The 27,660-nt window shown below is 47.1% G+C and overlaps 1 protein-coding gene and 1 non-coding gene across 4 annotated transcripts; one reads left to right on the top strand and one right to left on the bottom strand.

Moving 5' to 3' along the window:
* Positions 1 to 1,390: 1,390 nt before the first annotated feature.
* Positions 1,391 to 27,053, bottom strand: Pfas (phosphoribosylformylglycinamidine synthase). Of its 3 annotated transcripts, none has more exons than XM_029484053.2 (28): positions 26,419 to 27,053; positions 21,399 to 21,553; positions 19,330 to 19,465; positions 18,567 to 18,672; positions 17,947 to 18,136; positions 17,723 to 17,828; positions 17,311 to 17,451; positions 17,119 to 17,243; positions 16,901 to 17,029; positions 14,875 to 15,006; positions 14,626 to 14,754; positions 11,087 to 11,160; positions 10,620 to 10,776; positions 10,359 to 10,420; positions 10,090 to 10,251; positions 9,709 to 9,831; positions 9,448 to 9,579; positions 8,973 to 9,203; positions 8,649 to 8,829; positions 8,478 to 8,561; positions 8,129 to 8,284; positions 7,818 to 7,937; positions 7,451 to 7,596; positions 7,136 to 7,343; positions 6,946 to 7,037; positions 6,747 to 6,861; positions 4,747 to 5,070; positions 1,391 to 4,658 (listed from the first exon to the last, which is right to left on the bottom strand). In XM_029484053.2, exons 2-28 carry the CDS (start codon positions 21,538 to 21,540, stop codon positions 4,348 to 4,350), a joined length of 4,014 nt encoding a protein of 1,337 aa, XP_029339913.1. In that variant the 5' UTR covers positions 21,541 to 21,553; positions 26,419 to 27,053; the 3' UTR covers positions 1,391 to 4,347. The 3 variants fall into 3 exon arrangements, with proteins under 3 accessions (XP_029339913.1, XP_029339914.1, XP_021033904.1); XM_029484054.2 differs by lacking the exon at positions 26,419 to 27,053 and adding an exon at positions 20,107 to 20,126 and having other exon boundaries at positions 21,399 to 21,545; XM_021178245.3 differs by having other exon boundaries at positions 1,815 to 4,658; positions 21,399 to 21,575.
* LOC115032603 (U6 spliceosomal RNA) lies at positions 12,800 to 12,907 on the top strand. Its single transcript, XR_003838246.1, has one exon. It is a non-coding gene; the product is annotated as a U6 spliceosomal RNA (small nuclear RNA).
* Positions 27,054 to 27,660: the final 607 nt, after the last annotated feature.

The raw sequence follows: 27,660 nt of genomic DNA, 5'->3' as shown, positions 1-27,660 counted from the left end.
TACAGATAGAACACTCATTTACATAAATAGATAAATCTTTAATAGTTACATGGTTTATTTTATATTGCTACCTTTTTGTTTACTTAAAGTACATTGTTTTGTTTGCATGTCTGTCTGTCTGTCTGGGGGTGTCAGATCTTCTAGAACTGAAGTAACAGTGAGAGCTGCTATGTGGATGCTGGGAATTACTGGGAATTGAACCCAGATCCTCTGCAAGAGCAGCCAGTACTTATAACCACTTTTCGACTGGGGACAGCATAAGGGTAAGATGTACTTGCTAGAGTTTCCCGGTACCATGGTGGATCCTCAAGGATTCTCCACTGGAGGAATCACATTTTAATAAAGCTTACAAGATTAGGTTATAGTTGTTGTGCCCAGAGACTGAGATGCCATTGTTTCTGAACTAAGTTTGTTTTGCGTTTTCCTTCACGCAGCTAGCTCATCTGAGTTCAAGAGAGAAAGGTATGGCAGCAAGGAGTGGGTTTGCCAGATGTGCACCACAAAGGCTGTAGGGGATTTGAAGCACGGGGTTGGTGTGGTAGCGACCCACCAGTGAGAACCTAACAAGCTGGGTGGAGAGACTGTGGAGTTCTGGGTCAAGAGTCTCCATGAAATAAAAACAGGTTGGCCATTGCTTGTCAGTGCATGGCTGGCCAGACTGCTGGGCCAGAAGTACAAGCACAGGAATGTGATGTTCTAATCTTTTTTTTTTTTTTTTAACATTTCCTGCAACAATATCTCCAGCCCCAAGGACAAATACTGAAAAACAAAACAACAAAAAACTATGCTAGGGCTGGTGAGATGGCTCAGTGTGTAAGAGCACCCGACTGCTCTTCCAAAGGTCCAGAGTTCGAATCCCAGCAACCACATGGTGGCTCACAACCATCTGTAACAGGATCTGGCGCCCTCTTCTGGAGTTTCTGAAGACACCTACAGTGTACTTACATATAATAAATAAATAAATTAAAAAAAAAAAAAAAAAAAAAGATCTAAACCACCAGAAACTGAGAAGAGGTCTTTAAAAAAAAAAAAACCTATGCTAGCTGAGTGGCGACGGCACACACCTTTTATCTACAGAGCACCTATAGGACAGCCAGGGCTACATAGAGAAGCTACCTGGAAAAAATAAATCAACTTTTTTATCTACTTATTTATTCAACATAGACTTACTGACACTAGTAGGACAGAGTTCCTGGGACTGTGAAGTTTACACTGCCTGGGAGACAGATCTTTGATTAAAGCATTTATTTATTTATTTATTTATTTATTTATTTGGACAGGGTTTCTCTGTATAGCCCTGGCTGTCCTGGAACTCACTTTGTAGACCAGGCTGGCCTCGAACTCAGAAATCCACCTGCCTCTGCCTCCCAAGTGCTGGGATTAAAGGCGTGCACCACCAACACCTGGCGCATTGTTTTTTGTTTGGTTTTGGTTTTTTTGAGACAGGGTTCTCTGTGTAACCCTGGCTGTCCTGGAACTCACTTTGTTTAAGGTGGGATCACAATGGTGATTTGGGCTGAGGTGTCTGTGCTGCTGTGACAGCCTTGTATATAACCAAGGATTTGTTTTAAAATCTGTTAGAGATGAAATCTAGGACAGGACTTGCTTAAGAGGTTTAGATGTTATTGTAATGGGTGTTTAAGGATTCAGGTGTGAATCTGGAGATGGCTCGGCTGTTGAGAGCACTTGTTCTCACAGAGGACCTGGTTTCAATTCTGCAACCATTGATAACTCCAGATCTAGGGGATCTGAGGTCCTCTTCTGATACCCAGGCACACACAATGGCACACACAAACACAGGCAAACCACATGCATGTAAAATAAGTCTTAAAAGATGAACGCAGGACCAAGAATGGCTCATCGGCCCTTGCACACACAACACACTTCCATTGGACCACTTGGCATCTTTTTCCATTTTTTGGGAATTTTCCATTAATGAAGAGTAAAGTATCACTGAGTGGTTTATATGATTAAAGGAATGTACCACCACACCTGTCTACATGTGTGCTAACAGATGTGTGTGCTTGTGCGCATGTGCCATGGCACTTATAAGTGAGCCATCACAACTGTAGAGTTGGTTCTTCCCTTTTACCATGTGAGTTCCAGGAACAGAACTCAAAACATTAAGCTTGATAGCAAATACCTCCACCCACTAAGCCCGTGGTTCTCAATCTGTGGGTCACGATCCTCTTGGGGCCTAAGGCCATCAGAAAACAGACCATTTACATTATGATTTTTAACAGCAGCAAAATTAGTTATAAAATGGCAACCAAAACTTTATGGTTGTGCCACAATAACATGAGGAACTGTACTACAGGGTTACAGCATTAGGAAGGTTGAAAACTTCTGCACTAAGCCATCTTGCCTACTCAGGTTTACAAAAATATTTTCTTAAATACGTTTTAAATATATAAATTTGAGACAGTGTCCTGACTAGCCTGGAACTCACTAGGCTGGCCTTGAACTTACAAAGATCCACCTGCCCCTGCCTCCTAAGTATTGGGATTAAAGGCATGTACCACCATAAGCAAAATATATATTCTTCTACAGCATCAAAAGGAATGTTCACATGTCCAAAATGGTACTTAGGTCAGAACACAGCACTTGGTAGAAGACCATGATTTCAAGATTACTCTCAGCTATGAGTTCAAAGCCAGCCAGGACATCATATGGGTCTCGAAAATACAAAGTCCTTAGAATCACTCTAGTTAGGAAAAGTTACTTTGCAATGCAAACGGAGAAAGATCTGACTTCCCATCTCCAAATACCTTCCTTTTGTGGTGCTGGAGGGGGGGGGTCAAACTCAGGAAACACAGATACTAGGCAAGTGTTCTAATACTCAGGTGGAGTATTAGAACCTGCAACTTAACACCTATTCACCATTAGTACCTTTTTGGGGTGCTACTTGTGCAGAAGCACAAGTGTTCTGCATTCCCCCAAACCCTGAAATATTTAGAAATCCAACATGCTAGTCTGTTTTTATAAGGAAACTCCTTTAATCATGACACAGAGCTTCTTAGGGGGCTACCCAAGTCAACCGTACAAGTAAGTAGGAAACAAGGGATGATAAAGGTGGCTGTCAGTACAATAGCTACTACCAAGACCTGTGATCTGTGACTGCAGGATTTTCAAAGGCAGATGTAGCTGGGTGGGTAGGGCGCCTTGCTGTCTATTTAAGTTGGAACCAATCATAGACAGTTTATCACTAAACTTTGCTTTGTTAACTACAAACAAGCTGGGCATGGTGGTGCACGTCTTTAATCCCAGCACTCGGGAGGCAGACGCAGGTGGATTTCTAAGTTCGAGGTCAACCTGGTCTACAAAGTGAGTTCCAGGACAGCCAGGGCTATACAGAGAAACCCTGTCTCGAAAAACCAAAAGACTACAAACTCCATTAGGTCAGTACCAGTGTTGGGCACCACTACTGATCACACAACAAGAAGAAAAATGAATGGCCAGGCAGTAGTGGCACATGCCTTAACCCCAGCACTCAGATGGATCTCTGAGTGCGAGGCCAGCCGGTCTACAGCATAAGTTCCAGGACAGCCAGGGCTATACACACATTAAAAAAAAAAAAAAAAAACCAAGCCCATACACACATAAAAACAACACCCCCCCCCTCCAAAAAAAAACCAACCCTGTCTTGAAAAGCCAAAACAACAAAAAACAAATTCCAGTTGCTCATTCAGGGCTCTCTGCTCTAAGAAGGAAGGTGTCAACTACTTTAAGGTGGTTGCTAAATTAAGAGAAGAATCAGGAATGTGATCTGAGGTAGGCACAGGTCAGTGCCTTGAGCGTGGCCAGAAGCAATGATTCCTAACAACTAGCAGTGCATGTCTGAAAAGGGATCCGGAAAGCCGCTCTTTTCAGCTGGGCAGAGGCTGGGAGGGACTGATGTACATTATTCCTAGACCCCAAGCCAATGCCAAGCACCTTGGCAACTCACCCGGGGTAACACAAAAGAATTCTGAGTTTAGGGCCAGCCTGGGCTATAGACTGAAAGCCGATCTCACAAAGCCAAAGAAAACGGGGACGTGAGAGCTCACTTAGAGCTCTAACCAAGAGAATGAAGGATCACAAGGCGATGATCCCAGGAGGACTGCCAGTAAATCTCTGCCCAACTCCTGCACTGCCAGCTGTCCTTGGAGCCTGAGCTGCTTGCTGGAGATCCATGTTAAACTCAAGAGCTGAAAGCAGCTCCTGCAGGGGCAATGCTAAAATGAGCAATGCAGCTAAGGTCATCCCAGCATTTTGGTTCTTGCTAAGACGCTTTTGGAAATCACATGGGGGAGGCTCCTGAAAGCAATGGGGAAAGAAGGCAACGGAGTCAAAGGGTGAGCTGTGGGCTCAGCAGCTGTCCTCCTGGGTCCAGTTTCTAGCATTGATGAAGAGCTGCAGCCACGGGGAGGTGGGAAGACCATCAAAGGGAGAAGGTCGCCATGCCCACTGCCAAAGCCTTACAGCCCGCTCAGGGTGTGGCATGAGTGCCAGGTGTCGGCCGTCTTGGGAACAGATACCAGCTATGCCCCCTGGAGATCCATTGGGGTTCAGAGGGTACTGCTCTGTGGGGTTCCCATCATCGTCTGCCCAGTGCAGAGGAACCAGGCCCTTGGCCTCGATCTTGGCTTGGAGTTCAGGAGAAGAAAATGCCATGTAGCCTGGAAGTGAAGGGAGAAGAGAGTGAAGGGCAAGTTCCTTCAGGCCCAGCCCCAGCCTGCAAACCCTCCCCTGCCTTCCCAGCCTGACCTTCCCCGTGAGCACTCCACACAGGCAGCACAGAGCCTTCCATCCCTCGGAGCATCAGGGCTGGCCCTGGCTCCACACGTACGGTGGCCCATCGGGACTCGAACCGCCCAGACAGATTGTGGCGGAGCAGGAGGCCCGGCTGTGTTGGCTGGGAGTCGTGGCCTGGCTCAGCTTGCTCTTCACTGGGATCACTTCCCACCCAGCCCAGAAGAGCCAACAGCTGACAGCCATTACACACGCCCAGGCTGAAGGTGTCCGGCCGCCTGCGGAATCGACCCAGCTCTTCCCTGGCCTGAGGATTAAAGGTCACGGCAGCTGCCCAACCTAGGAAGAACAGAGTGAGAAAAGGCCTGAGAAAGGGCTGGAGAGATGATGGCTCAGTGGTTAAGAGCACCGACTGTTCTTCCGAAGGTCCCGAGTTCAAATCCCCAAAACCACAACTATCTGTAATGAGATCTGAGGCCCTCATCTGGTACATCTGAAGATAGATTTGTAATAATAAAAGGGCTGGGGGGCTGGTGAGATGTCTCAGTGGGTAAGAGCACCCGACTGCCCTTCCGAAGGTCCAAAGTTCAAATCCCAGCAACCACATGGTGGCTCACAACCATCCATAATGAGATCTGACTCCCTCTTCTGGAGTGTCTGAAGACAGCTACAATACAGTGTACTTATATATAATAAAAAATAAATAAATCTTTAAAAATAAATAAATAAATAATAAAAGGGCTGGAGAGATGGCTTAGCGATTTAGAGCACTGACTGTTCTTCCAAAGGTCCTGAGTTCAAATTCCAGCAACCACATGGTGGCTCACAACCATCTTTAAAGAGATCTGAAGCCCTCTTCTGGTACATCTGAAGACAGCTACAGTATACTTAATAAATCTTTAGGGGCTGGAGAGAAGAGCACTGACTGCTCTTCCAAAGGTCCTGAGTTCAAATCCCACCAACCACATGATGGCTCACAACCATCCGTAGTGAGATCTGTAGACAGGTACAGTGTACATATATAATAAATAAATCTATCTTTAAAAGAATTAAAAAAAAAAAAAGCCTGAGAAAGCAAAAGCAGGGCGTGAAGGGAATGACATGACAGCCCTCCAAGCCCTCCATTCTAAGCTTCAATCAGATAGCCTGACAGGATCCATGAATCTCTTTTCTTTCTTCTTCTTCTTCTTTTTTTTTTTTTTTTGATTTTTTTGAGACAGGGTTTTTCTGTATAGCCCTGCTGGGCTGTCCTGGAACTCACTTTGTAGACCAGGTTGGCCTCGAACTCAGAAATCCGCCTGCCTCTGCCTCGCAAGTGCTGGGATTAAAGGCATGCGCCCGGCCCATGAATTTCTTTATGCTAAGCAAAAATATATATTTTAATGCTATGTAGTTATCTAAGACTCAACAGTAAGATTTCACACCTGTAAATCCCAATACTTGAAAGGCTAAAGTAGGGGGCTGGAGAGATGGCTCAGCAGTTAAGAGCACTGACTGTTCTTCCAAAGGTCCTAAATTCAATTCCCAGCAACCACATGGTGGCTCACAACCATCTGTAATGGGGTCTGATGCCCTCTTCTGGTGTGTCTGAAGAGAGCAATGGTGTACTCATATACATAAAATAAATTAATTAATCTTAAAAAAAAAGGCTAAAGTAAGATGGCTCCCAAGGCTACCTTTTGAGTTTGAGCAGCTTCACAAAACTGTATCTCATTAAAAAAGGGAAAAGACTTCACGCACAAAAAGCCTGACCCTTTGCCCTCCCTTGATCTAGTTGTGCTGAACCATCTTTCCACAGAACAGGACAATCTGATCAAGTTGAAGAGCAGTCAACTGTTGAGATGAGACATGCCTTGTATAGATCAGGAAAGCCAGCCATCCTCCTTCTGCTGGTCCTGAAACAGAGCACTCTGCCTGACTTGTGGGGGCAACAAGTTGGCCGCAGTCTGGGCAGAAGAAGCCAAGGACATTTTAGCAGGGAATGTGGAAATGGCAGATGCAGACTGCACACTGACCTTTACCAGAGCCAAGGACATCTGCATAGCTGAAGCCGCCCACAAAGGCCACACCACGGAATGTGTCCAGCCTGATGGCGCCAGAGCAGAGGTCTTGCATGGTCACATCCCACACCTAATATGACAGGGAGGAAACTGTTAGAAGACATATAGCCAAGACAAGATGAAGATCTCCAGCTCTGCTAGGTACCAGGCTTACCTCAAAGCCTGCCAAGTGAAAGGCATCAGCCATTTCTCGGTCTCCATTGCTGCCCTCTTCTCGCAAGATGGCAACTCGAGGGATGGGTCCACCTGGAAGATGTGTCTCTGAGCACCTATCCACTCTAAAACCCCAGATCCCTTCCCAAGGGCAGATCCAAGCACCCCAGCCTCTGTGCACACTCCCTTACCAGGTTTACAGGGTACAGAGGCCACAGGAAAGGTGGGCGGCAGGTAGTAGCTGGGCCCTGTCCGCTCCTTCAGGCCCTGTTTCTCCTCATTCACACAGCGTGGCTCTGCCTGCAGTAGGTCCAGCTGGAAACTTGTTTCCTCCCAGAGGGCTCTTAACTCCCCAACAGGCTCCTCTACTACCACAGCCTTATTCACTGATATTCGGACCTGCAGCGGGGAGACCCATGAAGGAGAAAGTGTGGCCCCGTGATGGTTTGAGAGTGGTATTTGCTGACAGGCTCACGGTAACACTACATTCTCCCTGGCTTCCTCACCATGGCCTGGGGTCCAGCCTCGCCTGTATGGCCCAGTTCCAGACACCGTAGGCCAGCACTCTCGTACCTCTGCCGTACTCCGGCCACATCTGCCTCCTGTACCTCCAACACCAGACCCGGCTCTTCCGCAAACAGCACAGGCAACGCTGGAAAAAGGGGTGAGTCCGGATGACTCAGGTGAGATGGGATCTGGAGGAGGAGCTCATGGAAGGTGCACCAGGGACTATGAGAGGTCGTAGACGGCCACAGTTCAGAACATGAAGATAGAAATGGAGGATTCAGCCAAGACTCAGGAAATAGGGTCAGAGATACCACATTCTTTACACCAGAAAATCTACAAGTAGAGGAGGCAGCCCAAGCAACTCACCATGGATCCCAGGGGCAGGTACATCTACCTCTATCCCACAGTTCCCAGCAAAGGCCATCTCTAGAAGGCAGGTGACAAGCCCCCCATCGCTGACATCATGGCCTGAGCAAAGACGGCATTCTGGAGGAACAAGGAAAAATTCAGCCATCTCAGGCCAAGCCTAAGGCTCCAGAGCATCTAGAGAGCCAGGGAGTGTGAGAAGGTGGGCACTCACGGGAGAGAAGGGTTTGGCCTGAAGGCACCTCACTCACTTGTTCAGGAGGCAAGTGCCTCCCCCCCCCCCCGCCCCCACGTACCAGGGCCACACTCACCTTTCAGCAGCCCCTGGGTGATATGAAAGGCACGCACAAGGTTCTCGGGAAGGTCTAGATCAGGAGGGTGCTCCCCGAGCTGAGAGAAACACTGGGCCAGAGCCGTTCCTCCCAGCCGGTGCTGCCCAGGGCTCAAAGGCACATAAAGCAAATGACCTAAGAAAGCAAAGCAGGGGACAGCAGCTCAAGACGGCACTCACAGTACACAGTAGGACACTACCAACTTCTAGCCCTAGAAAGCAGTGCACCTCAGGGCTGAGACAAGGGGGACCAGGACTCATAAAGTAGACCTCAAAGCAAGGAGCAAGCTCAGAACAGAATCACAAGGACAAGGAGAACGGAGCCATACCTTTCCCTCCAGGATGTTTGAGGTCTGGGGTCACAGTGGCTGTGATGTCTGGACAGACAGCATATGCTGAAATGACCAGTGACCCTACCGAGCAAAGAGAAATAAGACCAAGTGAGGTAGCAGCCCAGGCCCACAGGTCCTTCTTCCCTCTCACAAGGGCCTCATCCTTACCAGGAGCCTGCACCGTCTCAGTGCCGACCCGGGCAGCCATGCTGAGGGAGTCTTTGCCACCATCTACTGCCACACCCAGTGCTGCCATCACTGCCACCATAGCCTCACAGGCATCAGCCAGCGCTGCACCCTCACCTGGGAGCTTGGCTGCCCACATCCAGTTCCCACTGCACTTCACATCCTAGGAACAGTGGGGATGCATTGAAGAGGAAGAGAGATGCAGAAGGCCTGGGAGCTTATGTGCCAAAAGCAATGGAAAAGAGGGAGAGCGACTGAGGGATGCAAAGGTCCAGAACTGCAGGACAAAAGCCACGGAGGACTCACTCGGAGGTCGGTGACCAGAGCAAACACCAGGTTGGTGAGGGCCTCAGACACAGCAAGCCTAGCTGCAGCCTTGGGGTCCAGCAGGCTCTTGACTGGCTGCTCTCCCAGGGCTGTGGCAGCCCCTATGCACTCCTGGTGGCTCAGTGCTACAACAGCCACATCAGCCAGAGGAGTCTGCAGGGGTCCGACACACTGCTGTTGGGCAACAAGGCCACCCACAGAGCGATCCACCTATGGAACACAGACGCAATTGGCAACAGAGAAGGCGGCAAGGGTCAGCAGAGGGGTGGGTATCCTCTGAACTGAAAGTAAGAACATACCGAAGGTGGGTAGCAGGGAGAGTAGGCCACTGGGATTGCTCCGCCCCCAACCCCTTCATTCCCAGAGCCTAGGAAACCCCAGTGGGGGAGAGCCAGGATGAATGACAGGGAACAGTGCAGAAGGCTAAAGCAGCCAAGTGGGGTACAAGGACGACCTTATTGGTGAGGTAGCGTTTGCTGGCCACAGCAGGCAGCCTTAGGACCCGGTTCAGAGCCTGTCGCACACTCAGCTCTGGGGGCAAAGCCAAAGGCTGCAGCACAGGGGGTTTCCTCTGGAGGAAGAACTCCTGAAATGGAAGAGACCAAACATAAGCACCTGGGAAGGGCAGGGCACACCGGTGACAAACAAAGGCAAGGGCAAATTAACATGCCATAAAGACCACTGCACAACACACTCCCCTGTCCGGCTCACATACCTTCTGAGGCATCTTTCCCAGCACCCAGTCAAGGTCCAGGTCCACAGGGGTTGGAGGTGTCAGGGGGGCATCTCCCTGACTACTTTTTCCTACGAGGCATTCACGATCATCCACTAGCACAATCTGTGGACCCCAGGGATAGCCCCCAAAGGAAATGAAAATGTCAACACTGGCAGGGAACAAGCCTAGAGAACAGGAGAAATGTTCCCACCCTGTATGGCCTTTTGGGGGAGCTCCTCCTCTCTGCCAACCCTAACTGTTCCCATCTCCTCTTACGCTCATTTTCCATTGGGTCTCCCTCGACCTTTTTCCCCAAGCTGTGTACCCAGGCGGCCCTAGCCTGCCTCTAGCATCTGCTCCCGGTTGCTGGTGCCAACTCACTCTCTTGTCTCCAGTGATTGTGCCCACAAAACAAGCTGGGCAGCGTTCCCGGGCACTGGCACGACTTAGGAAGTCGCGGTCAGAGGGTCTCAGCAGCAGTGCATTTGACTCCTGGTACTCAGCCCCCCAGATTTCCAGTGCGTTCAAGGTTGGGTCACCTAGCTGCACAGATATGTAGGGAGAAAAGGAAGGGCCAGTGAGCACTGCCTCACCTCACAGTGTTGTTGGGGAGAGGGGACGGCCAGGCTTCAGGGATGAGACCTACGCACCTGGAAGCGGCTGGTGTAAATGATGGCTCCTTCTGGGTCACTCAGCTCCTTTAGAACATTGCCTTGTGAGAGAATGGCAGGGAGAGGTAGCAAGCTAGTCATGGTCAGTCCCAGGAAAACAAAAGAAGTCCGTGCCTCCAGAGTAGTACCTAAAATCCTGTCCCTGGAAGAGCTGCTGCTTTCCCCGTACTGCTTCTCCCTAAAGCAAATCTGTCCAAGACCAAGCAGACCGAGTCCCTTGTCCTGACCACTCCCCCTCACCGTTGCCACCAGCACCCTGGTCATGGAGGCTGCAGATGGGGTTTCCTCCTGGGGCCTCCACACAAGCCCGGATCACACGATTCATCTTTTGCTCCATTTCCGGGTCTCCCCGTTGCACAGCTCCAAAGTCCAGGTCACTGGTGTTGTCTCCCTGGACCTGAGGGGGCACAGGGCACAGCTCATCCTAGGGAGGCCTGAAAGCTCCACCAGCACTAGCGCCCCACAGCGGGGCCCAGTCATAGGAAAGGTGGCTGCCTTTTTTTTTTTAAACAAACAAACAAAATATATATTTATTTCATGTGAGTACACTCTCTTCAGACACACCAGAAGAGGGCATCAGATCCCATTACAGATGGTTGTGAGCCACCGAACTGAACTCAGGACCTCTGGAAGAGGAGTCAGTGCTCTTAACCACTGAGCCATCTCTCCAGCCCCGAAAGTTGGCTTCCTTAACAATTCTTACTCACCTGCACAGACGAAGCAGCTCCACCCCCAACTCCAATCCTATAGACAGGACCTCCAACCTTTACAACCTCCATGCCTGCAAGGAAGGAAGGTTGAACCAGAACCAGAAGCTACACAGTCCACTGAGCGGAAGGGAGAGTGAGCACATAGCCCGAGCAAGACACTGGGACAATAATAAAAACTATAGTGCCACAGGGCTGCGGAGAGGCCTCAGGGCTTAAGAACACTGGCTGCTCTTTCAGAAGACCTGTATTCAGTTCTCATCACCTATTGTGGGGGTTGGGGGGGGGGAGGTCCGCAACGCATAACTGCTTCTAACTCCAGTTCCAGAGGCTATGATGCCCTCTGCTGGCCTTTGTGAGCACTGCAACCCATAGTACCCACATGCAGCAAAACAGTCATACGCGTCAAGTAAAAATAACCAACACATCTATTCTCTAATGGGGAAAACATGTTGAGAAATGTACCCTACAGTTTTATTCACATGTATAAAATCATCTATATACAGTAGTAAACACTGAATTAGCTGTTTTAGCAAATATAAGCAATAATACAAGATCTTTACAGATAGGTTGCAAGGCATTACTGTTAGGGATGGCATATTCCCCATATCTTACCTGTAGATTCAACTTCAACATGAATATAAGTATAAACATAGCTTAAAACAATCAAAACAAACTTTTAATTATCAATAAGGGATTTATCTTTATTTATATATTGATGTGTGTGCCCGTGCATGTGAACACAGGAGCCCACAGAAGCCAGATGTCTGGAGCTGGACTTGCAGGCAGTCATAAGCCTCGTAATGTGGATGCAAGGCAGCAAACTTGGGTCCTCTGCAAAAGCAGTACACACCCTTAACTGCAGAGCCATCTCTCCAGCCTATACAACCATAGTGAATAAGAACAAAATGCAAACCCTACTTTCTGCATTAACTTGTGGTACAGGGTCCAGACCCAAAGCTTTGTGTATCATTAGTCAAGCACTCCACCACTGAGCCACATTCTCAGCTCTTTCTGCTCCTAGAACTTATTACATTGCTTCAGTAATAAATATAGCGCAGTACTAAAATTAAGGTGTCAGTTAAATGGTGGCCCACATTAAGGGAAGATAGAAATCAATTGAATAGATAGAACTGCTCATTCAGAAATGAGTCCACATATCTATAGTCAATTGACCTGGTGTGCGCAGCTGGACTCTGACCCCAAGGCATTCCACATGCCAGGAAGGTGCTCTACTACCCAGCATGCCCACCACTGCAGGTGGCTTATCTCATAATACTCTTCTCAAGGACCTGACTTTGGTTAATTCATGTTAGGCAGCTCATAACCACCTGTAACTCTAGTGCCAGGAGATCCAATGGCATCTCTAGCTCCTATGAGCAGCCATGTGCACATATACACACATATTTTTAAATTAAGACACACACAGAGTCAGATGTGGCACATGCCTTTAATCCCAACACTACGGAGGCTGAGGCAGGTATGATGTCTGTGAGTTCTAGGCCATCTTGGTCTGCATAAAGAATCCTAGGAGTTACAGCCAAGGCTACATAGTGAGATCTTAAAAAAAAAAAAAAAAGGGCCAGGCAATGGGGGCACAGATGGTACACGCCTTTAATCCCAGCACATGGGAGGCAGAGGCAGGCAGATCTCCTGAGTTTGAGGCCAGCCTGGTCTACAAAGTGAGTTCAATAAAACAACAACAAAAAAAAAGTGCTCATTTAGGAAGCACATATTCTAAAATTGGAAAAATACAAAAAAGATTAGCATGTCCCCTGCACAAGAATGATATGTGAATTTGTGGAACATATATATATGTGTGTGTGTATATGTGTGCACATATATGTATGTAACAACAATTAATGATAAAGAGGGCACAAATTTGAAAGAAAGCAAAGAAGGGTATATGAGAGGGTTTGGGAGGAGGAAAGGGAGAAATGATTAATTCTATTAGAATCTCAGAAAATAAAATAAAAATATTAAGAAAAGATATGTATGTATTTTGTTTTGTCTTGTGTTTTGAAAAGGCAAACACCTGGATCTATGTATATAAGCAGGAAACACCCCAGGGAGGACCAAAAGTAACTAAGGAATTGAGCAACGTGTGTGCTGGAGGCATGGGGTCTGGAGCTATAGGAAGTAGTTCTCCCTCCCTAACCTCACCTTTGGAGGTATGTGTGTATATCTGACACGGTCCTAGATAGCACAGGTTGGCCTCAAACTCAATACAAAGCAAAGAATGACCTTGAATATCTGACCTTCCAACTCCAGAGTGCTAGGATTACAGTCAAGTACTACAACCCCAGGTTTATGAGGTTCGAGAAACAAACCCAAGGCTTTAGTCATGCTCTCTACCAACTAAGCTTTATTTCCTGTCAATCCTTTTAGGGCTTGAGCCACACCCCACTAAGCCACCGAGTCAATCAACTGGATCTAGACATTTTCTCTTTTAGAGACTTAGTTCTCATGTTTGGTATGTATGTATGTATGTATGTATGTATGTATGTATGTATGTATAGAAGTATTTGCTTACAAGTACACATATGCACCATGTGTACCTGTTGGCCATAGATCCCCTACAACTATAGATGGTTGTGACCCACCATGGAGTGTTGGGGATTGAATATAGGTCCTCTCCAAGAGCATTAATGTACTTAAGCTTGGAGCCAGCTCTCCAACCCTTTCTTTTCCTTAATTTTTTTTAAATGATTTTTTTTTTTAAGACTGGGTTTCTCCATATAGCCCTAGAGACTAGGTTTCTCTGTGCATCCCTGGCTGTCCTAAAACTCACTCTGTAGACCAGGTTGGTCTTGAACTCACAGAGATCTGACTGCCTTTGACTCCTAAGTGCTGGATTAAAGGTGTGCCGCCGCTGGGCAGAGGCAGAGGCAGGCGGATTTCTGAGTTCGAGGCCAGCCTGGTCTACAGAGTGAGTGCCAGGACAGCCAGGACTACACAGAGAAACCCTGTCTCGAAAAAACCAAAAAAAAAAAAAAAAAAAAAAAGGTGTGCCGCCACCAGCACACTATGGTACCTATATGGAGGTCAGAGGACAACTGTCAGTTGTCAGTTTTCTCCTTCCACCATGAGTTTCAGACACTGAACTCAGGTTATCAGGCTTGGCAAGTGAGCCATCCAGCTGGTCTGGGACTTTGATAACAGCCCTAAACATAGTGCCCACCACACAACTGGAAGGCACTCAATAAATGTTTGTTCTATTTAATCGAGCCAGCAGATAAAAGTCCTGAGCATAAAGCAGGTACTAAATTTAAATGCTGGCTTCAATGGCTTAACACAGAGGTAGGGGTGAGGGCCCCTGCTATATATAATATACACAAGTACACCGGGAAGAGATAAAGACCACAAAGACAGAGAGTGCCCATCTAACAAAACACTATCCAGTCTTGACAACCTGTTGTAGGCATAATAGGAACCAGAAGAACATAAACAACCCCCTGCTATGCCTTCAGTTTCCTTCCGGTGGCTGCCCTAGGTTAGAGAGGAAGCTGGTGGATGCAGACAAGGGTGGTGGCTCTTACCTGGCTCTGGGGGTTTTTTGCCTACATGTTTGGCTTCCATGGACCCAATGCCCCCACTGAACATGATGGGCTTGATCCACTCACGTCTCTGACCATCTGGAAGCTGGAGACCCAAAGAGCGGGCAAATCCTAGTGTGGAAGTGGAAAGAGGTTAAGTCCCACAGTGTTTTTAACACCATGGTCCCTGGGTCCCACCACAATCACAATCCCTCAGAACCATCAGTTATTCTTATACGCTCTAAGGCTCACCAGCCAGCACTGGCTCTCCAAACTTGTTGCCATAGTCAGATGCTCCATTGCTGGCCTCAATAGCAACCTCCAAAGGCCTGGCAAAGTTCCCAGGATACTGGAAGCTTGGGTCCTCCCAGGGCAGATTATAATCTGAGATGGAAAGATAAGGTTCAATAGACTCTAAGAATGGAAGGCAAGAGCTGGAGAGGCGGCTCAGTAGTTCAGCGTGTGTCTGGCACGCCCAGGGGAGTGGGCTGGAGGCCACATCTTCAGAGGAGACACTGAGCCGTTGAGGCCGCCCTTGGGGTTTGATCCCCATCTCCAAATTCTCTGCCTTTTCTTGTCTCATGATTAGACTTTGATTTGTTTCTGTTGTTGTTTTTGTATATTTTGTTTTTTTGAGACAGAGTCTCATTATGTACCCTTGCTGGCCTGGAACCCACATAGATACCCATGCTTCTTGAGTGCTGGGAATAAAATCTTATGCCACCACACAGGATACTTTTAAATCCTTTAGTGATGCTAGTTATCCATCAGAGCCTTGTACATGCTTGTACATGCTAAGAAAGAACTCTACCACTCAGCCTAAAATCAGACTGCTTAAGTGCCCCCCACAAAGGCACTTGTATGTTGTATGTGTGCTGGCCACCTACCATGGGTGCTGGGAATCATATTATATTAGCAGTAGATAATTTTAACTGCTAAGCTATCCTTCCAGCCCCCTTTTTGTTTCCAAGACATGGTTTCTCTGTGCAGCCTTGGCTGTTTTGGAACTCACTCTATAGATGACTGGCTTGAACTGAAGAGATCCATCTGTCTCTGCTTCCTGAGTGCTGGGATTAAAGATGTGTGCCATTATGCACAGCACCCCTTCTTTGTTAAAAAAGATTTTTTTAGCCGGGCGTTGGTGGCGCACGCCTTTAATCCCAGCACTCGGGAGGCAGAGGCAGGTGGATTTCTGAGTTCGAGGCCAGCCTGGTCTACAGAGTGAGCGCCAGGACAGCCAGGGCTACATAGAGAAACCCTGTCTCGAAAAACCAAAAAAAAAAAAAAAAAAAAAAAAGATTTTTTTTTTTTTATCATTTTCTAAAATGATTTGGATATGTGTGAGTGCCTGGAGAAACCAGGTGAATTAGATGCCCACCTAGGGGTAGAGTCACACAGGGACCTGGGAACCAAAGTGAAGTCCCTGTGAGACCAGCACATTTAATTACTAAGCCATCTCTCCAGCCCACTGTGTAAGTTTCCTCTTCCATCCCTAAGAGATGCTAAGTAGGAAGATAAACAACTGAAATCAGCTTCAGAAAGTCCCTGAAACTGACCAAATTCACTAGGCCCCTCTCCAACAGAGTAATCAATAACCCTCACCCATACTCCGTATGTGTAACTCCAGTAAAAAGCAGTTAACCAAGTTTGACTATGGTAGGTAGTATCCATACTTTGATCTGTTGTGGAGGGAACAGATGTGTATGCTTTATCTCCTCGAGAAAAATTTTTTTAGAAGATTTATTTAAATGATTTGTCACGTACAGCCCCTTAGTCTCTTAAGGTTTTCTAAGAAACTGGATTTGGTGGGCAAGCATTGATCATAAGATACCCCAGTTTCATGTTTCCTTTCTTTTTTCTTTTTCTTTTTTTAAAGATTTATTATTATAAATAAGTACACTGTAGCTGTCTACAGACACACTAGAAGAGGGCGTCAGGTATCATTACAGATGGTTGTGAGCCACCTTGTGGTTGCTAGGATTTGAACTCAGGACCTCTGGAAGAGCAGTCAGTGCTCTTACCACTGAGCCATCTCGCCAGCCCTCATGATTCCTTTCTAAGTGAATGCTGGTTTCTAAAGAAAGTCCAGGCTGGCAGTTTCTAACCTCCCCTCTTCTGCTGCGGGTGTTCACAGTCAGCACGGTAACTGCTCTGAAGCTCTCCCTCCTGAGGAAAGAGACCCAGGTACCCCTTACACCTAAGAGCTGTAAGAGCTGGTGCCTGCCAGGACGGAGAACCTGGAAGGGAACCTGGTGGGTAGGGAAGAAAAAGATCGAACCTGGGATGTGCAGGTTTCCAAAGCAATAGCCAGCAGTGCCAGCTACCACGTGGGCCCCACGGCCTGTGCACTGGACGTCTCTGATGCGGCCACCTGTGCCTGTGGTTGCACCGCTGAAGGGGGCCACTCCTGCAAAGAAAAAGAAAGGAAATAACACAGAGATAAATCCACTCCCAACACCCTCTATGGAAGTGAAAACGGCCTGGGCCCTAACTCACCTGTGGGGAAGTTATGTGTCTCTGCTGTGAAGACAACATGTCTAAGCCCCTGCTGTTGCTGGAAGCAGCTTGGGCGTGTAGAGTCCTCCGGCCGCAGGAATTTGACTTTCTTTCCCTGGATTGCACTACAGACACAGTCACTCTACACCCTGTTTACCCCCCAAGATCCCCTCAGCCCAGGGCATAGCCAACCTGCTGTTGTCACAGAACTTGAGGACATTGTTCGGGTTGGAAGATGCCTGAGTGCTCATGATGGACTCAAAGAGGGAGCGCGCTAGCTTCTTCCCATCCACGTGGAGCCGGCCCTTGAAGAACCAATGTCGGCTGTGCTCACTGCGGGGAGGGCAGGTACATGGCCACCTCAGTGCTGCCATCTTCCCAACAGCTCTCAACAGCAGCACAGCCAACTCATATTAAGACAGAAAGTCATCCCATAGTCTGCCACTGTGGCTTGTCCAGAAGCAGAGTAAGGTAAAAGCAAGGTTTAGCAGTAGACTCCCAGAAGGGTAAGGAAGCCAGACCCTCAAGAATGCAGGGAGAACCCGTGTGGTATTCCCTTCTGACTGCAAGGGCCAAGGGAGCAGACAGCGATATTCCTCCTCACCTATTGGACTGAGCCAAGTCAAAGACCTCCACTGTACTGGGGTTCCGCTGCAGCTCTTGAAAGCGCTTGGTATAGAAATCAAGGTCCCAGGAGTCAAGAGCCAAACCTAGGAGACAAACCCTAGAAAAGCTGACAACATGCTCTGGGCCACCATAGTCCACGTCTCAGTAATCCCACTGAACTATGTCAGGCCCTTCCCGCCGCCCTCCCCTCCTCCTGCACACCTAGCTCCTGGTTGGCCTTCTCCAGGGCAGGCCGACCCTCGGCTAGTATGTCGATGGAGCCCTTGAGTGGGGCTGGAATACTCTGAGGGGAGAAGCTCTGGATGGGGTCAGGGTAGTGCTGCTCTGTCATCCGGTCATGCAAGGCAGCCAGAGAGACGGCTTCCATTTCAGCCGTAGGGTGGCCGGCAAACTGGTGGTGGGAAGATACAGTCATAAGAAAACAAAAGACAAGGTTGAAGAAAAGAGAGAAGGGACTCGCTCTGGACCTCCAAGCCATTCACCTAATTACTACCACATTGCATCTCTTTTCTGTTCTAGTGCAGAGATCAAGGCCAGGGTTTGTATATACTAGGCAAATTCCCACCACTGAGCTATGCACACTCAGACCCATACAGCGTCTTTGTTCAGACTAAAAGGATGCACAGGTAAGTCTGGTTAGTCAGGCTGGCCGATTCTCCCTTCAACCAGGTACCTTCAAGCAGCAAACAACCAAAGCATACAGGACAGGCCAAAAGCCAAGAGCTTTCCCCCTGCTTCTCCCATGACTCTGCTGGAGTTCAGGATCTAATCTCTGGCCCACTCACTCCTCTTGATCTCCCACCACAATGCCCACAACTTACCGAAAGCCGGTAACGTCGGGTGGTCTCAACCCGATCCACAGCCCTCAGCCCCGCTGCCTGGCACACAGAAACAATGTTGGTTGATGCTGGAGTCGAGAAATTCAGCCTGAGGAAAGAGTCAGATGTTATGATCTGAAGACCTTGGCAAGAATCAGTTGGGAAGGTAGATCTTGCCCACTGCTATCAACCCAACACACCACTGGCCTCTGGTTTCAGACTGGATGCCAAGGACACCTGCTTTCAAAAATTAATCAGAGGCTGGAGAAATAGCTCCAAGTTTGGTTCCGTGGACCCATGTCAGGCTCACACCTGCCTGAGACTCTAGTTCTAGGGGTCTCCAATGCCTCCATTGGTGCTGCACTCAGGTGTACAGATCCATACAGAAACCCAGTATGGGAAACTTAGCAACATCATGTTACAAAAGAAAAGCTGTTCAATGGCACAGTGCTTACTAGCATGTGTTAAGTCCTACAGTCAATCCCTAAGCCACGGAAATGCAGAGAGACCCGTGAAGATTCAAGTTCTCAGAGTGTAAGCTGTTGTTTCTACAGTAGACTTGGGAGCTAGTTCAGTTTTCAGGACATTTGCCCGCACAGGGAAAATATTTGTATGACTTCCTAGGCAGAGAGAAGGATGGAACAAAGAAAAATTGCCAAAGACTAAAAGTGAAAGGAATGGAGGCGAAAGGCGGGTAGTGAGTGTGAAAGGGAGACATGCCTGGGAACGAGGGGACAAGCTGACCAGGAAGGTACCTGCCACATACCTGGGTCCCACCTCCAGCAACAAATCATTGGAGCTAGGAACAAGCCAGGGCTCCTGAGCAACATCGTCCCGCACCAAAGGGCAGCCGAACAGCCACATCAACTTCTTCATCTCCTCAGCCCATGGAAGGGTCTCAGCTGCAAAGACAAGACAAGGGCACCTCAAGATCACCTCCTTTTAAGAAACCAATGGAAAGAGGGGGATCTCTTTGGGTTCTAGGCCAGCTTAGTCTACATTTCAAGCTCCTAGTACTACAACTGAGAGATCTGCCTCAAATTAAAAGGCAAATAACAAAAACAGAATCCAATACTTAGGGGCTGAGATTCTTTTTCTTTTTGAGACAGGGTTGCTCTGTATAGCCCTTGCTGTTCTGGAACTCACTCTCACTCTGTAGACCAGGCTGGCCTTGAACTCAGAAATCTGCCTGCCTCTGCCTCCCAAGCGCTGGGTTTAAAGGCATGCGCCACCAGTGCCTGGTACTGAGATACATTTTAAGCTCCAAGTACTACATTTCATGCAGTCAGTACTACAACGGAAAGATCTGCCTCAAGTTAAAAGCCAAACAACAAAAACAGAATCCAACACGTTAGGGGGCTGAGATGGACCCAGAAGTTAAAAGAACTGGCTATTCTTCCAGAGGACCTGGGTTCAATTTCCAGCATCCACATGGTGACTCACAACCATCTGTAATTCCAGTTCCAGAGGATCCATGCCCTCTTCTGGCCTTGTACACACGGTAAGCAAACATTCAGGTAAAACACAAACACACTCAAAGTACCTGTAGTCAAGTGTGACAACCTGAGTCCGATCCCCAGGAAACCACATGGAAGGAAAATAGTAAATCAGTAAAGCAGGAGGCTAAAGAGATGGCTCAGGGGTTAATATCACCATCCACTCTTTTTTTTTTTTAATTTTTAATATTTTTATTACATATTTTCCTCAATTACATTTCCAATGCTATCCCAAAAGTCCCCCATAGCGCCCCCCACTTCCCTACCCACCCATTCCCATTCTTTTGGCCCTGGCATTCCCCTATATTGGGGCACATAAAGTTTGCAAGTCCAATGGGCCTCTCTTTCCAGTGATGGCCGACTAGGTCATCTTTTGATACATATGCAGCTAGAGACAAGAGCTCCGGGGTTCTGGTTAGTACATCATGTTGTTCCAACAATAGGGTTGCAGATCCCTTTAGCTCTTTGGGTACTTTCTCTAGCTTCTCCATTGGGAGCCCTGTGATCCATCCAATAGCTGACTGTGAGCATCCACTCCTGTGTTTGCTAGGCCCCGGCATAGTCTCACAAGAGACAGCTATATCTGGGTCCTTTCAGCAAAATCTTGCTAGTGTATGCAATGGTGTCAGCGTTTAGAAGCTGATTATGGGATGGATCCCTGGATACGGCAGTTTCTAAATGGTCCATCCTTTCATCACAGCTACGAACTTTGTCTCTGTAACTCCTTCCCTGGGTGTTTTGTTCCTCACCATCCACTCTTACAGGAAACCCAGTGTCAATTCCCAGCACCCATATCAGAAGGCCACGTCTATGTCCAGCTCTAGGGGATCCAAAGCTGCCTTCTGAACTCTTGCACTCACATATACAAATCCATACATATATACTCAATTAAAAATAAAACAGAGGGGGCTGGTGAGATGGCTCAGTGGATAAGAGCACCCGACTGCTCTTCCAAAGGTCCGAAGTTCAAATCCCAGCAACCACATGGTGGCTCACATCCACCCGTAATGAGATCTGATGCCCTCTTCTGGTGTGTCTGAAGACAGCTACAGTGTACTTACATATAATAAATAAATAAATGTAAAAAAAATAAAAATAAAAAAAAAATAAAACAGAAACAAAATGTAATAAAGAAGTAAATCAAAAACAAAAAACCCATGCCTGACACTGGATGTGATAATACACCAGAGGAAGTCTAGCACTCGGGGCAAAGGCAGCAGAATCAAGAGTTCAAGGCCATCCCTGTCACAGAATTCCAGACCACTCTGGGCTACGTGATACTCAGAGTCAGACAACCCACCAAAAAACAACAAAATTTAAACCCAGCATCTGGCCTCACCTGCCCAGTGTACATTGTAGCACAGCTCAGTCTCCACACTCTGAAGTGTTGGCAGTTTCTCTTTTAGTCTCCGAAAAACACGTCCAGATGCTGCCCCCTCATGGCCAGAGGGGCGGACATAAAAGTGAAGGACAGGGGCCATTTCTGCAGATGACCTTTTAGAAAAGAATTTGGCTCCTAAATAAATAAATAAATAAATAGCCTTAGTTGATTTTAAGTTTCACATACAGCCCAGACACTGGAGATACAGAAGGGAGGTATTACAGAGGGATTCAGGAAAACAGTCAGTGATTCTTAACTAAGCCTGCAAAATGGAGGCTTTTCAGACTGGGATGAAATGAATCAGCAGTACAACATGTTCTTAGCACTGGGCACACACAACCTCCAGGCATGAACGAACACTCACTCTCTCTCTCTCTCTCTCTCTCTCTCTCTCTCTCTCTCTCTCTCACTCATGGTGTGGGAGGGAGGCGTAAAGGCACTTCCTTTGGCCCCAGGCAAGGTCTTAAGAATGCTACCATGAACAAAGAGATCAGACAATTTCAGCTCAGTGTGGCTAACACTAAGGGACAGAAACACCAACCTGATAGGAAGAACTTCCTAGGATAAATGTCATCTGTCATGAACCGAACATTTTTCATCCCCTGCCTACATTCATGTGTTGAAGCCCTAGTTACCAATATGACAATGTTCGAACAGGGGTCTTTAGGAGTATCAGGGTGATGAGGGCGATCGATACCCTCATGAATGGGATTAGTATCCTAAGAAGCTGGAGAGTTAGATCTCTTCTACCATGCACAGGTACAAGGTCAGCAGCGTGAAATCTGAAAAGGACTGTAAGAAGGAACCGAACTGGAATCATTTTGAATAAAGCTTCCATTTTGAATAGGGGTCAAAATAAGTTCTCAATACCTCCCTGGGTAACTGACATCTTAGTTGGCAAGTTGAAACATAAATGCTAGGCACATCATCCTGCCACAGTTGAATAACCCAACCAATGAGAACAGGATAAGTGTACCATAAACACATGTTCCTAAATCCTGACTGGTGGGATAACTTGGCATAGATATTTGTAGATTTCAGATTTAAAAACTCTGCAATTCTGGTTCGGGGTCACATCAGCCGTGATAGATCAGTAGTGGCTGAGTGTAATAAAAATTTGTCATCTGCTTAAATACTTTCTAAGATGAATGTTTAAAGACATTGCTCTGGAGTCTGCGCTGTTGTCCCTGACTGGTCCCCTCAGATAAGATCTTGCTCTGTTGGACTCTTGTGGCTGCTTGGGTTGCTTTGGATGGACGCTTGGACACCAACGTGACCATGGTGGCCCTCTGACCTCAACCATCCAACCTCTAGAACTGAGAAGTCCTGTTGTTAATGAGTGGGACTTTGTCACAACAGTTGTCTGAGGCACCTGGAGGATGAGAATGGACTAGACCTGGCTGCTGACAGCGAGTAACAGACGGCATCACTGCTTTCAAAATATGGAAAACCTGATAGAATCCATCCCGATTTCTTTTTTTTTGTTTGTTTGTTTTTGTTTTTTTTTTTTTTTTTTTGAGACAGGGTTTCTCTGTGTAGCCCTGGCTGTCCTGGAACTCACTCTGTAGACCAGGCTGGCCTCGAACTCATAAATCCACCTGCCTCTGCCTCCCAAATGCTGGGATTAAAGGCGTGCGCCACCACACCCACCGTCCCGATTTCTGACCCCTTGTTTCACAGCAGGAACATGCCTTTGCTCACCAAACTCTGGGATGTTCTCTCTGCCCAGTGCTCAGGACACCTCCCTTCTAGAGAGCTCCCTCAGAGCTCAGGGCTTCTAATCTGCACCATTCGTTCAACTATCAGCCCACATGCGGGCTCACAGATGTCCACTGCCTCTTCCAGGGGAGGCAGAAGGGAAAGAAATCTTACTTCTTCACTTTTCCTCTTGTATGATGCAAACTCGACTCATTCAAAACCGAATGCTGCTGGGCATGCTGGCTGGCACACCCTTTTAATCCCAGCACTCTGGAGGCAGAGGCAGAGGCAGGAGGATCTCTGTGAATTCAAGGCAAGCCTGGTCAATTCAGTGAGCTCCAGGCCAGCCAAGGCTACACAGTATGTACACACACACACACACACACACACACACACACACACACACACACACTACTCCACAGGCCAGTGGGATGGCTCAGCAGGTAGACACTTGCCACCAAACTTAATGATCTGAGTTTGATTCCCAGAACCCACTTAATGGAAGAAGAAAGCTAACTTTCACAGATTGTTCTCTGTCTTCAAGTGTTTGGGAAGCTCAGATACAGGCAAATACATAGTGTGCTAAGGTGATGGGCCTGATAAAAAACTTTTAAAACAAAACTGAATTCTTTTAGTATCCCATCCAAGACCAGTATTGTGCAGCTGTCAATCCAGAGGCTACTTAACTGTTCTTACAAGCCCTCTCAGCAGCACGAGATTCAATTCATTTTCTATGTCTTCACCCTACTCTCGTGGCTCTAAGCACACCATTATCCTCCTGAAGGTCTTTCCCTGGCTGATCCCGAGTCATCCGAGCTGACTCCTTTTCTCTTACTCAGCTTCTAACTGTTAGGTGTCCAGGGTTCTGTCCTTATTTCTCTCCCTTTGTGGTAAGTGGTTTCAGCTAGTCCTGGGCTTTAAAGACTATGTAGTAAAACCAACCAATGAAATTGCCACATTCATGTTAATTTAAAATAATTTGATAGCATTCAAACTAATGTTTGCCAAAATATTCTATAACTTTTCCCAACAGTGAATCTCTAAAACTCCAGGTTGGTATATTTAAATACCATCCCATCTACATATAAGGGTGTCATAAATATAGCCAACAAGGGCTGAATATTTAACTCAAAATATTTGTCCAGTATCCATGAAGCCCCCGGCTGGTTTGATTCCCAGGACCATATAAACTGGGCAAAGTGGCACATATGTCTGTAATCCCAGAACATGGAATGTGGAGGCAGGGGGATCCTAAGCTCAATGCCATTCCCAGCTACACAGTGAGTTTGAGACCAGCCTAGACTTATTATTTTTTTAAAGATGTATTTATTTTTATGTGAGTACACTGTAGCTGTCTTCAGACACCCCAGAAGAAGGTAAGAAGGTATCTGATCTCATTACAGATGGCTGTGAGCCACCATGTGGTTGCTGGGAATTGAACTCAGGACCTCTGGAAGAGCAGTCAGTGCTCTTAACCACTGAGCCATCTCTCTAGCCCCCCCCCCCGCCCCCCAGCCTAGACTTATTGAGAGACTTCTCTTCCTTCTTCCCTTTTTTGTTCTTTCGAGAAGAATAGTTCAGAGTTCATGGGAAGAGAGCTGGAAGGTAGGCAGTAACTGTAGTATGGCTGGTGCCCCCAGTCAGGCAGATTTGCTATGCCTCTGCTCTTCTCAATTATAGGGAACACTACTCCATCCAAACAGTTGCAACTGTTTGCACAGGCATAGGATTCAGTGACAAAGCACTTGCCTAGCACGTGCAAGGCCTGAAGTTCAATCCACAGAACTAGAAAAAGTAAGACTGAAGCCAACCTTAGCTACTCTTTTCCCTCAATCTCTCCATATAACAACTCTACTTGCACACATACGTTAAATCTCTTGCCTTTTCAGGTCTATCACCTCCCGAGTCCACGGCACCATTATCATTCATTTGGACTGATCAGTGTATTGTTTTCTCAGGTTATCATATAGCCCAGGCTGGTTTGGAAATCAGTCTTCTTGCCACTGCCTTCTAATGTGGAGCTTACTTAGGGCATGCATCACCACACCCAATTGCACCGAATTCTTCAATGGTCTGATTCCATTACTGCACAACCACATCCTATTTGCCACAGACAGTGTAAAGATCATGACTTCTACACTGGTTAGGTGGCTTAATGAATAAACACTTGCCTTTGCTAGGCATGGTGGTACAGGCTCTGAATCCCAGCAAAGGATGGTCAATCTCAGGGTTTCAGGATTTACAGAGTTGCAAGTCAATCAGGGCTGTATAATGAGACCATTTAAAAAAAAACCAAATCAACCAACCAACCAAACGTGTTGTTAAATGAACAGACCCTTTATTCCCATCACACCTCAGTTCCCCTGCCTCCATACAGTCTTCCTTAAAAAAAAAAAGAAGCAAAGGTGGCACATGCCTTTAATCCCAGGAGGCAGAGGCAGGTGAATCTCTCTGAGTTAAAAGCCACCCTGGTCAACAGTAGTTCCAGGACATCCAGGGTTACACAGAGAAACACCCATTTAGGGGTCTCATTTAGCTCAGGCTGACCTCTAAATGGCTATATAACTGAGGATGACCTTGAATTTCTAGTCCTTCTACTCCCAAAACCTCGAGTGCTGTAATTTCTGGTTTTCTTCACAACACCTGATGTATGAGGTTATAAGACTCGAACCTGCCCGGCGTGGTGACGCACGCCTTTAATCCCAGCACTTGGGAGGCAGAGGCAGGCGGATTTCTGAGTTCGAGGCCAGCCTGGTCTACAAAGTGAGTGCCAGGACAACCAAGGCTACACAGAGAAACCCTGTCTCGAAAAACCAAAAAAAAAAAAAAAAAAAAAAGACTCGAACCCAGGACCCTGAGCTACATCTGCAGCCCTCTGCAGTTATTTCGTCTATCATTCCCAGCGAAATGTAAGTTTCAGAAATATCGGAACAGGGTTTTATTTCGGGGCTGTATTCCCAACGGCTAGTATGGTGCCTGATACAAAGCAGGTGGTCTTCACATTTTTGTGATGAATGAATGAATGGTTGGATGGATGAATGGATGGATGGATGAAGGAGACCATGAGATGAGGCTATTTCAGTCTGGTCGTCCACCTACACCGAGTGCCTGCAGAACACGCGATCCAACAGGCAGATGCTCTACCCAAGGCATGTGGCTCCAGATGGACCCAACCCGCCCTAATGGGGAAAACGACGCGGCCTGGATTCGGTTTGAATGTGTGAGCAATGGAACCGCATCAGGAAGCGAACTCAGGGAAGGACACGCAGGTTGTACTCACGTGAAGCCCGCCAGTTTGCGCCAGAGACCCGCGAGTCCTTGGCGCGCTCGTTTACGTCTACGTCATCAGAGAGCGTCGCCGCCGGAGAGGAGATTCGCGCCAGTCGGGGCGACCACGCCCCTTGCTGTGGGCGGTGACCAGGCTCCCCGTGGTGGGTTGGGGCTGTTTGAGTGACAAACCTGAATTTCTTTTTGAAGTCCAAACCTGTAATCCCAGCACTGGGAGGCCAGAGCAGACAGGCGTATGTTTGAATTCTAGACTAGTCTGGTCCACATAGCAAGTTCGAGGCCAGCCAAGGATGTACAGAGAAACCCTCTGTCAAAAAGACAAAACAAAATTCAAAAAGAGAAGACGCCTTGAATTTGAAATATCACTTGAGAAAATGTTATTTTATTGATCACTGAAAGTGCCTTACTGCTGGAGGCATTTCCTCAATTGAGACTCCTTCCTCTCTGATGACTCTTAATTTGTTGTCAAGTTGACACACAAAACCATCCAGTACACCAGCCTGAATTACATTTAAAAAGTTAACGTGTAAAACTGTTTTGGCTCTTTGTATTTTTCTCCCTTCTGCCTTCTTTGTTTATGCAAGATAAATTAGTTTTCCAAGGTCATTTAATTTAGAAATTCTGTTACCTTGACCTTGATAGAATGTAACAGTCTGAGATTCTCAGACTAATGTAAAGTCTAGAGAAAGTACTCCAAGCCCTTTTTAAAACAAAACAAACACAAACAAAAGAAAGAAAATTCTTTGTGTAGTTTTGGCTGCCCTAGAACTAGCTCTGTAGACCAGGATGGCCTCCAACTCACTGAGACTCAAGACTGGGATTACAGGCCTGGGCAACCACTGCCCCCTTCACAAAACAGCCTTTTTAAAGACCCTATGTAATACAGTACAGCCAGCCTAAGACCTGCAACAGACAAGAAACAAGAGATAATGTTTAAATAGATTTTGGAAATGAAATTTAGGTTCCTTTTATTTATTCATGATTTATTTTATTTTATGTGAGTACAGTGTTGTTCTCTTCAGACACACCAGAAGAGAGCATCAAATCTCATAACAGACGGTTGTGAGCCATCATGTGATTGCTGGGAATTGAATTCAGGACCTCTGGAAGAGCATGGACCTCTGGACCTCTTAACAGCCGAGCCATCTCTCCAGCAGCTCCTTTCTTTATTAAGCTGGTAAATTTATTTATATTGCTCTGTCTTCTGATAGTAAAGCCTTCGTCTCTATATGCA

This window comes from Mus caroli, unplaced genomic scaffold (assembly GCF_978045245.1).
Source record: "Mus caroli unplaced genomic scaffold, Mus_caroli_1 scaffold_13, whole genome shotgun sequence".
NCBI classification, from domain to species: domain Eukaryota; kingdom Metazoa; phylum Chordata; class Mammalia; order Rodentia; family Muridae; genus Mus; species Mus caroli.
This window is presented reverse-complemented; position numbering and strand designations above follow the sequence as displayed.